This window comes from Podarcis melisellensis (assembly GCF_964234715.1).
Source record: "Podarcis melisellensis genome assembly, chromosome: 7".
Classification (NCBI taxonomy): domain Eukaryota; kingdom Metazoa; phylum Chordata; class Lepidosauria; order Squamata; family Lacertidae; genus Podarcis; species Podarcis melisellensis.
The window spans coordinates 2,709,649-2,723,802 of record NC_138539.1 but is presented as its reverse complement, the minus strand read 5'-3'; the positions used below and the strand labels follow the sequence as shown (position 1 = coordinate 2,723,802).

Below are 14,154 nucleotides of genomic sequence, written 5' to 3'. Positions count from 1 at the left end.
CTCCATGGGGCATACCGGGAGAGGTGGTCCCGCAAGTACGAGGGTCCTAGGCTGTGAATTGTAGTCAGACGGGACCCCTGGGGGACATAGGAGTATAGCATCTAGATCAAGGGAAGTAATAGTGCCACTGTATTCTGCTCTGGTCAGACCTCACCTGGAGTACTGTGTCCAGTTCTGGGCACCACAGTTCAAGAATGACACTGACAAACTGGAACGTGTCCAGAGGAGAGCAACCAAAATGGTCAAAGGCCTGGAAACGATGCCTTATGAGGAACGTCTGAGGGAGCTCCAACTCAAAGCTCTTCTCTGTCCCCATTCCCAAAGGATGCTTTCAGTCAGCCTGTTTATTGAATTTTCACCCTGATTTGTTTGAAGGGAGATTGGGCTTACACAGAATCCGACCATTGTTCTGTCCAACTCAGTACAGTCTCCTCTGACTTGCAACAACTCTCTCCAGGATGTCGGACAGGAGTCTCTCAATCCTACCTGCTGACGATTGAACCCAATAACTTCTATTTAATCAGCATTTATTCTGATTTTATTTGCAGGTAGGTTAGTCGACGTTGCATCAAAGAAAGTGTTATCCCTCCCATGCATTTTCCTGTCTCTTTTCTTATAGCAAAAAGTCTGATCTTTTTTGGGGGGTGGGGGGGTTTGTTGCACAAGACCAGCTGTAATTGTGTAACCTGAATTCGCCAGTGTGCGTCTGAATCTTACTCCAAAATAGCAGCCGACTGAGAGCACCCAAAGCCTCTCTCTCTGTCTGTCTGTCTGTCTGTCTGTCCCTGTTGAAGCATATTGGCTAAATTGAACCATCCAGTAAAGGTCAGAGCTTGGGCTTGGCTTAACACTTCAGTGTCTGAGGGGGTGACTGAAAAGGGCAGAGGTTGCATGGCCCACAGCTGTAGGACTTCTCTCAATGGAAAGAGCACTTTTTCGTACGAGGGCTGCTTGTACAGAAACTGCCCGTTTAAAGCGCATTAGTTCCCCCAAAGAATCACGGAAACCAATGTTTGTTAATGGTGCTAGGAAACTGTACCGTATTTTTCGCTCCATAAGACGCACCTAGTTTTTAGAGGAGGAAAGGGGGAAAGCCCCGTTTTGGGGGGGGGCTCAACTCACAGTTGTGCAGCTTCTTTTGCAAAGGGTAAAAGCCCCCCCTTTTGAGGATCAGCTCAAAGTTGTTGAGCTTACTTTGCAAAGGGGAAAAATCCTGTTTTTATGGGGTTCAACTCACAGTTCTGCAGCTTCTTTAGGAAAGGAAAGGGAGCCGTTTCTACAGTTTCCAGATTATCTACCAAACAACCTCTGTCTGCAGAACATTCAACAATGGAGGCCTGGGCAAGGGACTGGAAAGGGACCCAGCGATCGACCACACATTCGTTCCATAAGACGCACAGACATTTCCCCTTACTTTTTAGGAGGAAAAAAGTGTGTCTTATAAGTGCGTCTTATAGAGTGAAAAATACGGTAGTTCTCTAAGTTGCCAGTATTCTTTGGGGGACGTTTATGTGGCATGCCATAGACACTATGACTTTGCAGTTCATTTTAATCATTTTAACCACCCAATGAAACTGCATTTGTTGTAGTAATTAATATGGACTACAATATCCAATGCACCTATTTTTAAGGGATGCATTTGAGGCAATGTGGCGTAGAACCCAAAATACTGTATTTCTTCAACTGATGGTATAAATTGTGACTTCCAATGCATCTTGCCAAAAACTGGGTGAAGTCACGCCCAAGTCATGCTTTGTCGTCCATCTTTTGATTCCGAATGGGGCCTGGGACCCAAACACCAGAGACTGGCATCCCCACCATGGGAACCTCAATGTTTGGCAACGGTATCCTTAGAGGCAGCCAAACGTTTGCCCCAAAACGGACAATATCACACTGAGGTCCGTCATCTTTATTCAGAATGGCGCTCAGAATACAAATGTTGAAGGAAACTGCTCCCACCGATCTCATGAACCCTCTTGCCAATTAAAAGCCCTAACGAGATCTTGCCAGCAGGCTTTTATAATTCAGATTGGAAGGTAAAGAGGGCAGGATTAAGCTAATGGTAGAGGTCAACGGCGTATGCCTAGCTGACTCGAATCCCAGAATTTAACGGGTTTGGGTAAGGGTCAATGGCAAGGTCCAATTCTAGACTGTAAGCTCCTTGAGGCAGGGACCTGTCTTCTTCTCTTTATAAAACGCCGCACCAATTGGTTGCCCTATAAATAATCGGCGAGGCCCTGTAAATAACCACTGGCCTCTGAACAAAAGCACCACAGCAGACAAGCTTGGCTCTTACGACAGCGTCTGCGAATCTCTCACTCTGTGCATCTTTCATCTTGACCACAAAAGATCCTCGCACCGCAACCGGCGTGTTAGACTTGTTGAAGTGTTTCTGCCACTGGGCTCTTTGCCTTTTTTACTCCAGTAGTCCAGACTTAGGCCCCTAATCCGGACTTCTTCCACTTCAGAGACCAGAGCAGACGGCAGATGTCCCCGCAGTCGCAATGAAATGTCAAGGCGTTTGTCTTTGCCTGATGACGACCAGGGGGCCGTTGGCACCCACTTGCCAAGCCTTCTCAGAGCCAAGCAGTCGAGGGAAGCTGCTCAGAGAGGTTCTGGCTGCAGCTATTTTGGGTGGGAGCAGTTCGGTCAGCTCAGGTCACAGAATGAAATACAAGCCTGAAAAAGAAGAAAAAAGAAGGAGGCAGTGCCGTCATGGATTGCATATACAGTTTACACCAACGCTTAGCTGGGCGGCTGTCCAGTTAAGGTGACTTCGCAAAGGCAGGTGGTGCGCCCACCCCACGCCTGAATTCATGCACACTCTCATGCTCAGGTCTGTATATGTGCTTGGGCATTTCAACTCAGCATTGCACATCCAGTGATGCCAAAGGTTGGAAGATGCAGGACAGATAGAAGAAAGCGTTTATACAAGCAGAGCATAGTGAAACTGTGGAGCATAGGGATGTGGTGGCACTGTGGTCTAAACCACTGAGCCTCTTGGACTTGCTGATCGGAAGGTCGGTGGTTCGAATCCCTGTGATGGAGTGAGCTCCTGCTGCTCTGTCCCAGCTCCTGCCAACCTAGCAGTTTGAAAGCACACCAGTGCAAGTAGATAAATAGGTACTGTCATGGTAGGAAGGTAAACGGCGTTTTCATGCACTCGTTTCCGTCACTGTGTTCCGTTGCACCAGAAGCAGTTTAGTCAAGCTGACCACATGACCCGGAAAGCTGTCTGTGGACAAACGCCGGCTCCCTCGGCCTGAAAGCAAGATGAGCGCCTCACCCCATAGTCGAATTTGACTGGACTTCATGATCTAGGGGTCCTTTACCTTTACCTTTTGCAGCTATTTATGAAATATCAATATTGTATCACAACTTTCCTTGCTGTTTTGGTAGTGAATACACACTGACTGAAAAAAAATTAAATCTTTCTTTCATATAACTAGTGAAGGGGAACCATGAACTTTCAAAATGCTCCTCCCTTTGTCTCCCGTCCTTTAATTTTCCTGTTTCTGTAAGTAGAGAGATTTTTGCGACGTACCGTGTTTTCTTAAGCTGTTCTTGCCTTGTGGGTTGTTCTGACGTGTGCAATTGAGCGCCTCATGATATTTTACACTAAAGCAGCCTCAATTGTGTGTCCGCTGCACACATTGCACATGTTTGCGACTTCATTTCCTGTTGTTTAGTCGTTTAGTCGTGTCCGACTCTTTGTGACCCCCTGGACCAGAGCACGCCAGGCACTCCTGTCTTCCACTGCCTCCCGCAGTTTGGTCAGACTCATGCTGGTAACATCGAGAACACTGTCCCACCATCTCGTCCTCTGTCGTCCCCTTCTCCTTGTGCCCTCCATCTTTCCCAACATCAGGGTCTTTTCCAGGGAGTCTTCTCTTCTCCTGAGGTGGCCAAAGTCTTGGAGCCTCAGCTTCACGATCTGTCCTTCCAGTGAGCACTCAGGGCTGATTTCCTTAAGAATGGATACGTTTGATCTTCTTGCAGTCCATGGGACTCTCCAGAGTCTCCTCCAGCACCATAATTCAAAAGCATCCATTCTTTGGCGATCAGCCTTCTTTATGGTCTAGCTCTCACTTCCACACATCAGTATGGGAAAAACCATGGCTTTAACTATACGGACCTTTGTTGGCAAGGTGATGTCTCTTGCCAACAAGAGTGTATAGTAGATTTAATGAAAAAGGTGCTCTGTCGACGGCTTGTATACCCAGCCAGCCAGATAGCTGAGCATGTCTTCAGATGCCAGAGCCTCTCGCTCCTTTGCCAGCCTGCACAGTTGACGCCAACTCTTTGCTTTGCTTTTCAGTGCAAGAAGAAGCACACCCTGGTGTGTCCGGACTTCTCCAAGCACGGAGTCTGCCCCAAGGGATCCCAGTGCAAATTGCAGCACCCACAGAGAAAACACCTGGCCAGGCAGCCCAGTGCCACAGACACCTCCTTCCAGCGTGCATGCTCAGCGCCCAAGCAGACTTCAAGGTAAGAAGGCCCAGCGGCCTGAGAACAGCCATCCTCTCTCCTGGTTACAAGCCTCTTACCTATTACAGGATGCCTTCTGTTCTTGAAGAAGCAGCTGAAGGGACACCTCTCTCTCTCACACACACCCCAATTTCCTGGCTGTTCAGCTCATCTCATATGCGGCCTAGGACCCACGTACCTACGAGACCGCCTTTCCTGGTATGCCCCGCGAAGGACCTGAAGGTAATGACAACACTTTGGCGGTCCTGAGCCTCAAGGAGGTTAGATTGGTCTCAACTAGGGCCAGGCCCTTTTCAGCCCTGGCTCCGACTTGGTGGAACGCTCTGTCCCAAGAGACTAGGGCCCTGTGGGACTTGACGTCTTTCCGCAGGGCCTGCAAGACAGAGCTGTTCTGCCTGACCATTGGTTTGGATTCAGTCTGACCCTTATGTTTCCCTCCCCTTACGGTCTTGATCTATCGGCTACTTTAAAACGAGGCTGCATTTTAAATTTCATTTTAACCTGTATTTTAAATTGCCCCCCTTCCCCCCCCTATCATGTTTTTACTGTGATTTTATTGGTGTTAGCCGCCCTGAGCCCGGCTCTGGCCGGGGAGGGCGGGGTATAAATAAATTATTATTATTATTATTATTATTATTATTATTATTATTATTATTAGGAGTGCCAGCAGAGTGTCAGACTCTGACCTGGGAGACTGGAATTCAAATCCCCCTCAGCCAGCCATGAAACTGCTTCTCACCCTAGCCTACCTTATTGGGTTGTTTTGAGGATTAAATGAGGAGGGGTAGAAAACCGTGCACATCACTTTAGAGAGGGGGAAAGGTGGTATATGATTGCAATGCAGTAGCGTGCAATAGCATGCAAGTGATGTATTTGCTCAGACCCTCGGAAGGAGATTATGCATCTTCCTTCCTTCCTTCCTTCCTTCCTTCCTTCCTTCCTTCCTTCCTTCCTTCCTTCCTTCCTTCCTTCTTTCTCTCTTTCCTTGCAGAACCTATCACGTAGGACACAGTTCTCCTCCCCCTGAAATTAGCTTTGCCCCTTCTCTCCCCTTCTCTGCTCCCTGTTTCTCTAGCTGCCGCTCTGTAGGTAACGCCATTGTAGAGTCTGTGGAACAGCACAAGGAGACGAGAGGGTGTCATCCTGGCACAGCGAGGCCCTTGCACAGTGGCAGACGCCGAAGGACACAGCACCTTTACGGCTGTGCCGGAGACTTGAACGCGTCAGCAGGCATCAGCATAAACGCAGAGAGCGCCTTGTTAGAGGTCATTGTCCCAGGTGCCCTTGGGGGCCTATTGATCATCTCATTGTCATATCGCCACTGCAGGCTCCCTCCTTCCCAGCTGTGCACCCTTAACTCTGGGAGCAGAGGCACTTTTAACTCTGCGTTGGCCAGGGTGGGCAAGGCAACCCCGGCTTAGCCGTGCAGCCTGGTTCCTCCACCTGCTCACAGCGAGGGATGGGATGGAGACGGAATTCAGGTTGCATTCAAAGACGAACCTACCTAATGTGCACTTCCAGTCTGTTTTTGAGAGCAGAGATCACATTTGCTGATTCTGGAGCTCTGCATGTGTTTCTGCTCAGAATCGTAGGCACCAGTGATGATAGATAGATAGATAGATAGATAGATAGATAGATAGATAGATAGATAGATAGATAGATAGATAGATGATGGATAGATAGATGATTGATAGATAGATAGATAGATGATAGATGATAGATAGATAGATAGATGATAGATAATGTTTTTTAACATACCATTTTTAACAGTAATTAAACATACTTTTACATCTTATTCAGTTTTTTTGACTTCCAGCTGCCCTATCTGAAAATTTTCCAGTCTAATCTCTTAGTACACATTTCTTCTTTTCCCTATTACATTTCAAACCCATAACCAATATCTCTATCTTTTTCTACTTTGTAACACTTCGTATATTTCTCCTTACAAAACTTCTTGTGGTCCTACTAGCGTGATTTGTTGATTACAGTTGCTCTTCAAATAATTCATAAAGTGGTACCTCTGGATACGAATGGGATCCGTTCCGGACCCCGTTCGCATCCTGAAGTAAACGTAACACGCGTCTGCGTGGGTCACATTTCGCTGCTTCCGCGCATGCGCGTGTCATTTTGAGCGTCTGAGCATGCGAGCGCGGCAAAACTCGGAAGTAACGCGCAACTCGAAAATACTTAACTTGAAGCTATTTCAACCTGAGGTATGACTGTATACTTCTTCCAATCTTCTGTAAATCTCTGGTCCCGCAGGTTTCAAATCCCTCCTGTCATTTTGTCCAATTCTGCATAGTCCATTAATTTCGCCTGCCGTTTTTCTTTGTGTTTCTCTTGACATTCTAGTTAGACCTCACCTTTTCCTCCAAGGAGCTCAAGGCATGGCTCCCCGCTCCTCGTTTTAGCATTAACCCTGGGAAGTAGGTTTGGCCGAGAGATAGTGGTAGGCTCCAAGCCACGCAGTGAGCTTCAGGACTGAGTGAGAGGATTCAAAACTTGGTCTCCCAGCTCTTAGCCCAACACTCTAACCGCTGCACCATGCTGTTAGCCACCTGGGCAGGTAGGTGTCTGGGAGCTTTCTCCATCCTTCCTGATCTGCCCGAGGGTTTTCCCGGGCTCCTGCAGCCTGAGCAAAGTGAGTCCATCGCAGGAAAAAGCAGCAAACAGCTGCTTTATTGTTTGGGCCAAGGAAATGACGCTGCCCTAGAAGCTGTCACAGTGCACGAGGCCGGTCGTGGGACTTTATACAAAGGCGAAAGCCCGGCAGGCTCAGCACCTTCGTCTCCTAGATACTTAACAGTTTGTTCTACGTTAGAAAGAGCTTCCACTTAAAGACTGTTATTGTGAACAATTTTGAATCCTCCTCACTTTTAATTGGTATACTGCACAAGGCAAGTTTACAAGCTGAGGAAGCAGCGAAGTATGCAACAGAGATCACACATCTTATAGCAGTCCAACCCAATGCAAATAAGTCACAATAAAAAAATATTTTTTAGTCGGCATCCATCTGTCTCAGGAGACAATGGAGAAGGGAGCCTTTCGGGGTGAATTCAAACTGTAGGAGAGTTTCAGCACCTGCTGTGGCTGTAGAGACCGATAGGGGAGAGACATGTTTTGTTGCAGCTGGGGCGTGACTTAAACAGATTACATAAAATAAAGTAGTATTCAATGATCTGTTAGCGAATAATAATTATACAAAAAATCACTCTCAACAATTACAGTAAATCATTGCTAAATTATAATTGATAAAAATAGCAGCAAAGTTACAGTATATAGGTGCCTTAAGAAAATAAGTTTAGAAATAAGGCTTAAAGCTTTCATTTGGTTAATCAGATTAATCAACCAAATATGTAGTTGATTGATCTATGGGCATAAGTGGCAACTGATGGTGCTAAGGGTACATGAACTAATTTTTTTTAGTTCCTTTTGATTCTGCACCAGCAACAGGGACTGAAATATGAATTCTGAAATATGAATTCTTAATCTTAATTCCGTCTAGTGAGGAATGGCATCTTCTTATTATATAGTTGACTGAAACACACTTCTTTTTGTATCTCTTAGGAGGCACCAATATCAAGGTTTTCCCAATAAGTAAATTTGGTTAAAATTTAATTGGTCAAACAACAGGTAGTTAATCATCCAAAAATTATTTCATCAGCTGATATAATTTACGACAACAAATAAGTGTTCTGAATAATCAACAGGTTAAAGGCCTGTGTTTTTTATTTCATTTCATTGTGTATAGCTCATCTTTCTACAGCAGCCGCACTTGAGGCAGCTCAGAACTTGCAGAAACAAGGGAACGAACTCAGCAAAAGCTTTGCAGCTTGCAAGTCACGCCGCCTGCCTGTGTCCCTGAAGCCTGCCCCATTGAGCCGGTGTCCTGTGCCTCATGACCGCATTGTGTCGTGCCGCCGCCTCCTCCACCCCAGGGCTGCGAATGAGACCCACCTCCGCATCACAGAACAGAGCAGATATATTTATATAGTCCCAGAATAGAAAAGGTAGCTAATTCTGTCCGTAGCCGTTTGGCAGGAGCCTCTCTGCCATTCCTTCCGCATCAAACGCTTCCAGCCTCGTATCTGGGTATTTTCCTTTTGCAGGGGTCTCTGCGCCTCAGACTTGCACTTATGCAAGAACCCAATCTGCAGCTCCACCCCCTGCTACGCACACCCAAAACCTCAATGCAGCGGTTGCTAAAGGCTTGGCTCATCGCTCCTTAGAGGTAAAAGGTCCAGAAAGCAGCTGCTTTTGCTTCTCCTCTGTAGCTCTGTGCCAAGCAGTCAAGAGTGACATCCCTAGTTGCCGCTGGTCCTTAAACGCTTCCTCCTGCTTCCTCCCTAGGTAATTCCCACTTCCTTTTTTTTGCACTTACAGTGGTGCCTCGCAAGACGAAATTAATTCGTTCCGCAAGTCTCTTCGTCTTGCGAGTTTTTCGTCTTGCGATGCACGGTTTTCCATAGGAATGCATTGAAAATCAATTAATGCGTTCCTATGGAAAACGCCTTCCCCCGACCTCTTCTGGCGGGCGGCATTTTAAAATCGCCCGGGACAGCGGAGGACTTCTCCGCTGTCCGGGGCGATTTAAAAGCCCCTGGGAAGGCAGGCAGGGGGGACAAAGGCTTTCTCGCCCCGCCGCTCGGCTTCGGGGGGAGGCTTTCCCGCCCCGCCGCCGGGCTTCGGGACATCGTTCTGAAGCCGGGCGGCGGGGGGAGGCTTTCTCGCCCGGCCGCCCGGCTTCGGGACATCGTTCCGATGCCGGGCGGCGGGGGGAGGCTTTCTCGCCCGGCCGCCCGGCTTCGGGACATCGTTCCGATGCCGGGCGGCTGGGGGAGGCGTTCCTGCCCCACCGCCCGGCATCGGGACGATGCCCCGAAGCCGGGCGGCTGGGGGAGGCGTTCCTGCCCCACCGCCCGGCATCGGGACGATGCCCCGAAGCCGGGCGGCTGGGGGAGGCGTTCCTGCCCCACCGCCCGGCATCGGGACGATGCTCCGATGCCGGGCGGCGGGGGGAGGCGTTCCTGCCCCACCGCCCGGCATCGGGACGATGCCCCGAAGCCGGGCGGCTGGGGGAGGCGTTCCTGCCCCACCGCCCGGCATCGGGACGATGCCCCGAAGCCGGGCGGCGGGGGGAGGCTTCAAAAGCCGTCCGGGGGCTTTTAAATCGCCCCGGACAGTCCCGGGGCGATTTAAAAGCCCCCGGTTAGGCAGGCAGGGGGGGCAAAAGTCTTTGCCCCCCCTGCCTGCCTTCAAAAGCCGTCCGGGATAGCGGGAAGCGCTTCCCTGCTATCCCGGACCGCTTTTAAAATGCTGGCGGTGGGGAGCAAAGCCTTTCGCCCCCGCCGGCCTTCCTGGACCTCTTCTGAAGTCCGGAGGGGGGGGAAGGCTTTGCTCCCCACCGCCAGCATTTAAAAAAAGGTCCCCGAGATTTCCCTATGGGCTTTCGTCTTGCGATGCAAGCCCATAGGGAAAATCGTCTAGCGAAGCGTCGCAAAAACCGAAAAACCCTTTCGTCTTGCGGGTTTTTCGTCTTGCGAGGCATTCGTCTTGCGGGGCACCACTGTAATTATATTTATTATTAATGTTGCAATACATATATGAAAGACGCCTGCTTCTTGGGAGAAAAGCAATGACAAATCTAGACAGCATCTTAAAAAGCAGAGACATCACCTTGCTGACAAAGGCCCGTATAGTTAAAGTCATGGTTTTCCCAGTAGTGATGTATGGAAGTGATAGCTGGACCATAAAGAAGGCTGATCGCAGAAGAATGGATGCTTTTGAATTCTGGTACTGGAGGAGACTCTTGAGAAGATCAAACCGATCCATTCTGAAGGAAATCAGCCCTGAGTGCTCACTGGAAGGACAGATCCTGAAGCTGAGGCTCCAAGACCCCCTGGACCAGAGCACGCCAGGCACTCCTGTCTCCCACTGCCTCCTGCAGTTTGGTCAAGCTCATGCTGGTAGCTTCAAGAACACTGTCCCACCATCTCATGCCCTCCATCTTGTGCCCTCCATCTTTCCCAACATCAGGGTCTTTTCCAGGGAGTCTTCTCTTCTCATGAGGTGGCCAAAGTCTTGGAGCCTCGGCTTCAGGATCTGTCCTTCCAGTGAGCACTCAGGGCTGATTTCCTTCAGAATGGAGAGGTTGGATCTTCTTGCAGTCCATGGGACTCTCAAGAGTCTCCTCCAGCACCAGAATTCAAAAGCCTCTGTTACTGTAAAATGGGAATAATGAGCATCCTGTTTGTTGTGCAGTGATAACGAAGCAGGTGCTCATTTGTTATTGGGGTTGTGGCGCTCTTCTCACTTTATTGGTCGAGGGAGCCGGCGTACAGCTTCTGGGTCATGTGGCCAGCATGACTAAGCCACTTCTGGCAAACCAGAGCAGTGCACGGAAACGCCGTTTACCTTCCTGCCGGAGTGGTACCTATTTATCTACTTGCATCTTGACGTGCTTTCGAACTGCTAGGTTGGCAGGAGCAGGGACCGAGCAACAGGAGCTCACCCTGTCGCGGGGATTCGAACCACTGACCTTCTGATCTAGGCTCTGTGGTTTAACCCACAGTGCCACCCGCGTCCCCTACACCTGAGTAAAGCCAGCTAGGATCAGGCTGCACGTGCATCGAGTTTAGAGGGTTGTGGCAGCTCAGCTGGTCCTCTGGACGCCCCATCCTCTCTCCCTCCCCAGTGAGCAACCTGGCTGGGTGTGGACCGCGAAGTGGGGGCCATCTCTCTATATTGGTCCCTTGAGAATCCTCCTCTGAGAGCCCCCAGCCCTGCCTTGTATGGTAGCACTCGGGGCAGTGGATGCCATCGGGTCGCAGACTTATCCAGGCTGACAGAATAAACTTGGAATGCCAGCCGGCTTGCGTCCCCATGTGCCAATGAGGTGTAAAATACCTCCTTGCTCATTTTTAGGTGAGAATGCCAGGGGGTGGGTGGGGTGTTCATCAGGGTAGAGAGGAGGGGGGCGCTGCGTTCCAGCCCCCCCCTTTTCCGGGAGAGGGAGGGCGGCCGCCAGACAAGAGGAGCTTTTAAATAGCAGGCTCCCTCTGTCTTTATTAAACCCTGCCAACAGAGACGTCAAACATGATAAAACATCACATTAGCCGGATTTGCTCAGAGGCACCAGAGCCTGCGGGATGGGACAGGCCTTGAGCCAATGTTTGCGGGGGGGGGGGAGGCTGGGTAGGAGGAAGAGGGGAGGGCACCTGTTAAGTGCCAGCACTTAGGTGAGGAGCCTGCGAAACGAGGTGTGAAAGCACACGGCAGCGTGGTTTAGTGGTTAGAGCAGCGGTTCCCAAAGGGGGCAGCCCCACCCCCATCCCATCTGTCAGACTTTGAAAAGCTGGCTATCCCTGGTTCACGTCTGTCAATTTCATGGAGTGAATTAAACTAAACAGTTTTAACTGGATTTTCAATAAATGCACAATTGTTACTGTTTAGAATTGTGTTATTGTGTTGTTATCTTCCTCAGTGGGTTTTGCAATGATTTTTTTTTTTTTTACAGGGGAAGGGGCACAGCTTATTTGCAAAGATGGGTGCTCTGTTCCTTCGTGGGCTGATTAATAATAATAATAATAATAATATCCAGGCCATCTGACTGGGTTGCTCCAGCCATTCTGGCTGGCGTAGTTTATATGGAGCCCACACTATGCTTTACTATGGACATGCTGTGTGTTCTATTTGGTGTCTGGGTCTCCCTATTTTATCTTTTAAAACGAAAACCCACCCTGCAGGGTTGTTGAGAAGGCAAAAACCAATAGGGCTTTGAAGTGCTTTGCAAATTGAAAGTCCTCTTCCTACAAGGGTGGTCTTTCATGGGCTGGGCAGGGGAGACATTCTGAACCTCACCCAGGTCTAGGGCGATCTGTAGTCTTTACCAGGGCAACGCGCTCCTAGATTTCTCCCAGCTTCTGCCTACTGTGATTTTAATATTTACCTGCTTAATTCTGGCGGCCTTTGCGCCAGAATTCTGTCTCTCCCAGTAGCATTTTTTATTTATTTTCCATAACATGTTTGACAATAAAGCCTAGATTAAAAACGATCTGTTTTTTATTTACTTTAGTCATTTCTGTACCGCTGAATCGCGAGCATCTGTAAGTGGCACACAGATAAATACACCATACAGGACAGAAGCAATAAAACAGTTTATCAAACAAAAAGCAGCACTTCCTTAAAATGCCTGTTGAAACAATAAACTCTTTGGTTATGATCCTGAAGTTCAGCAAGGAGGGTTCTTGTCTAATCTCAATCAGGAGCGAATGCCATAGACTTGGTCCCGCAGCCTGAATGCCCTGCTTCAGGTAGTTAGGAACCTTGCATCTAATAATAATAATAATTAATAATAATAATAAAATTTATTTATACCCCGCCCTCCCCAGCCAAGACCGGGCGCTCAGGGTGGCTAGCACCAGCTATAAAAACAATTGATTGAAATACAACTTAAAAACAAGATTAAAATACAACACTAAAATGCAGCCTCATTTCAGTAGACACTCAAATAAAAAACTTTTTTCTGAGCCAAGGAGGGGGCCCAAGAGAGACTCCCCCCCCCAAAAAAAAGACCTCAGGGACCAAGGTGGGTATTTTCAGATGCTGTGCATAGCATGGAGAGTGGGGAAAGAGAAAAGGGGTTTGTTTTTTGTCTCTCTCCTAACCCTAGAACTCAGGGACATCCAGTGAAGCTGAATGTTGGAAGACTCGGGAGAGATAAAAGAAAGTCCTTCATACAGAACATAGTTAACCTGTGGAACTCCCTGCCACAGGAGGCAGTGATAGCCTAGATGGTTTTAAAAGAGGAGTGGACAGTTTCATAGAGGAGAGGGTTATGGATGGCTACTTGCCTTTATGGCTCTGTCCTGCCTCCACAGATGGAGGCAGCAATGCTTCTGAACACCAGTGGCCGGAAACCACGGGAGGGAGGGAGCTCTTGTGTTCGAATCCTGCTTGCTGGTTTCCTATTGAGGCATCTGGTTGGCCCCGTGAGAAGAGGAGGCTGGACTAGGTGGGATCCAGCAGGTCTTGTTCATGTTCTTAAGTTAAGAAGAAGTTGACCTTAAAAAAAGTTCAAAATGTAAACAAAACCAACAGCTGATGATGATAGATAGATAGATAGATAGATAGATAGATAGATAGATAGATAGAGGTGTGTACATATAGGTAAAGGTAAAAGGGACTCCTGACCATTAGGTCCAGTCGCGGATGACTCTGGGGTTGTGGCGCTCATCTCGCTTTACTGGCCGAGGGAGCCGGCGAACAGTTTCTGGGTCATGTGGCCAGCATGACTAAGCCGCTTCTGACGAACCAGAGCAAGGCACGGAAACGCCGTTTACCTTCCCGCTGGAGCGGTACCTATTTATCTACTTGCATTTTGACGTGCTTTTGCACTGCTAGGTTAGCAGGAGCAGGGACCGGGTTACAGGAGCTCACCCCGTCGTGGCGATTCGAACCGCCGACCTTCTGATCGGCAAGTCCTAGGGTCAATGGTTTAGACCACAGCGTCACCCACGTCCCGTTTCTCTCTCTCTCTCTCTCTCTCTCTCTCTCTCTCTCTCTGTGTGTGTGTGTGTATATATATATATATGTACACATAAATAATAAAATTGCATATTAAAATACATGGCAGCTTTACACATTGCATGAGCATTGATCGTGGTT

General features: G+C 48.7%; 1 protein-coding gene across 1 annotated transcript in view; it reads left to right on the top strand.

Moving 5' to 3' along the window:
• The window catches only part of ZC3H3 (zinc finger CCCH-type containing 3), a 262,076-nt gene that overhangs the window by 222,862 nt on the left and 25,060 nt on the right, over positions 1 to 14,154 (top strand). Inside the window, exon 10 of the mRNA XM_081918720.1 lies at positions 4,319 to 4,488. Within this exon, the coding sequence (XP_081774846.1) occupies positions 4,319 to 4,488 (170 nt within the window). The remainder of the gene's footprint in view (positions 1 to 4,318; positions 4,489 to 14,154) is intronic.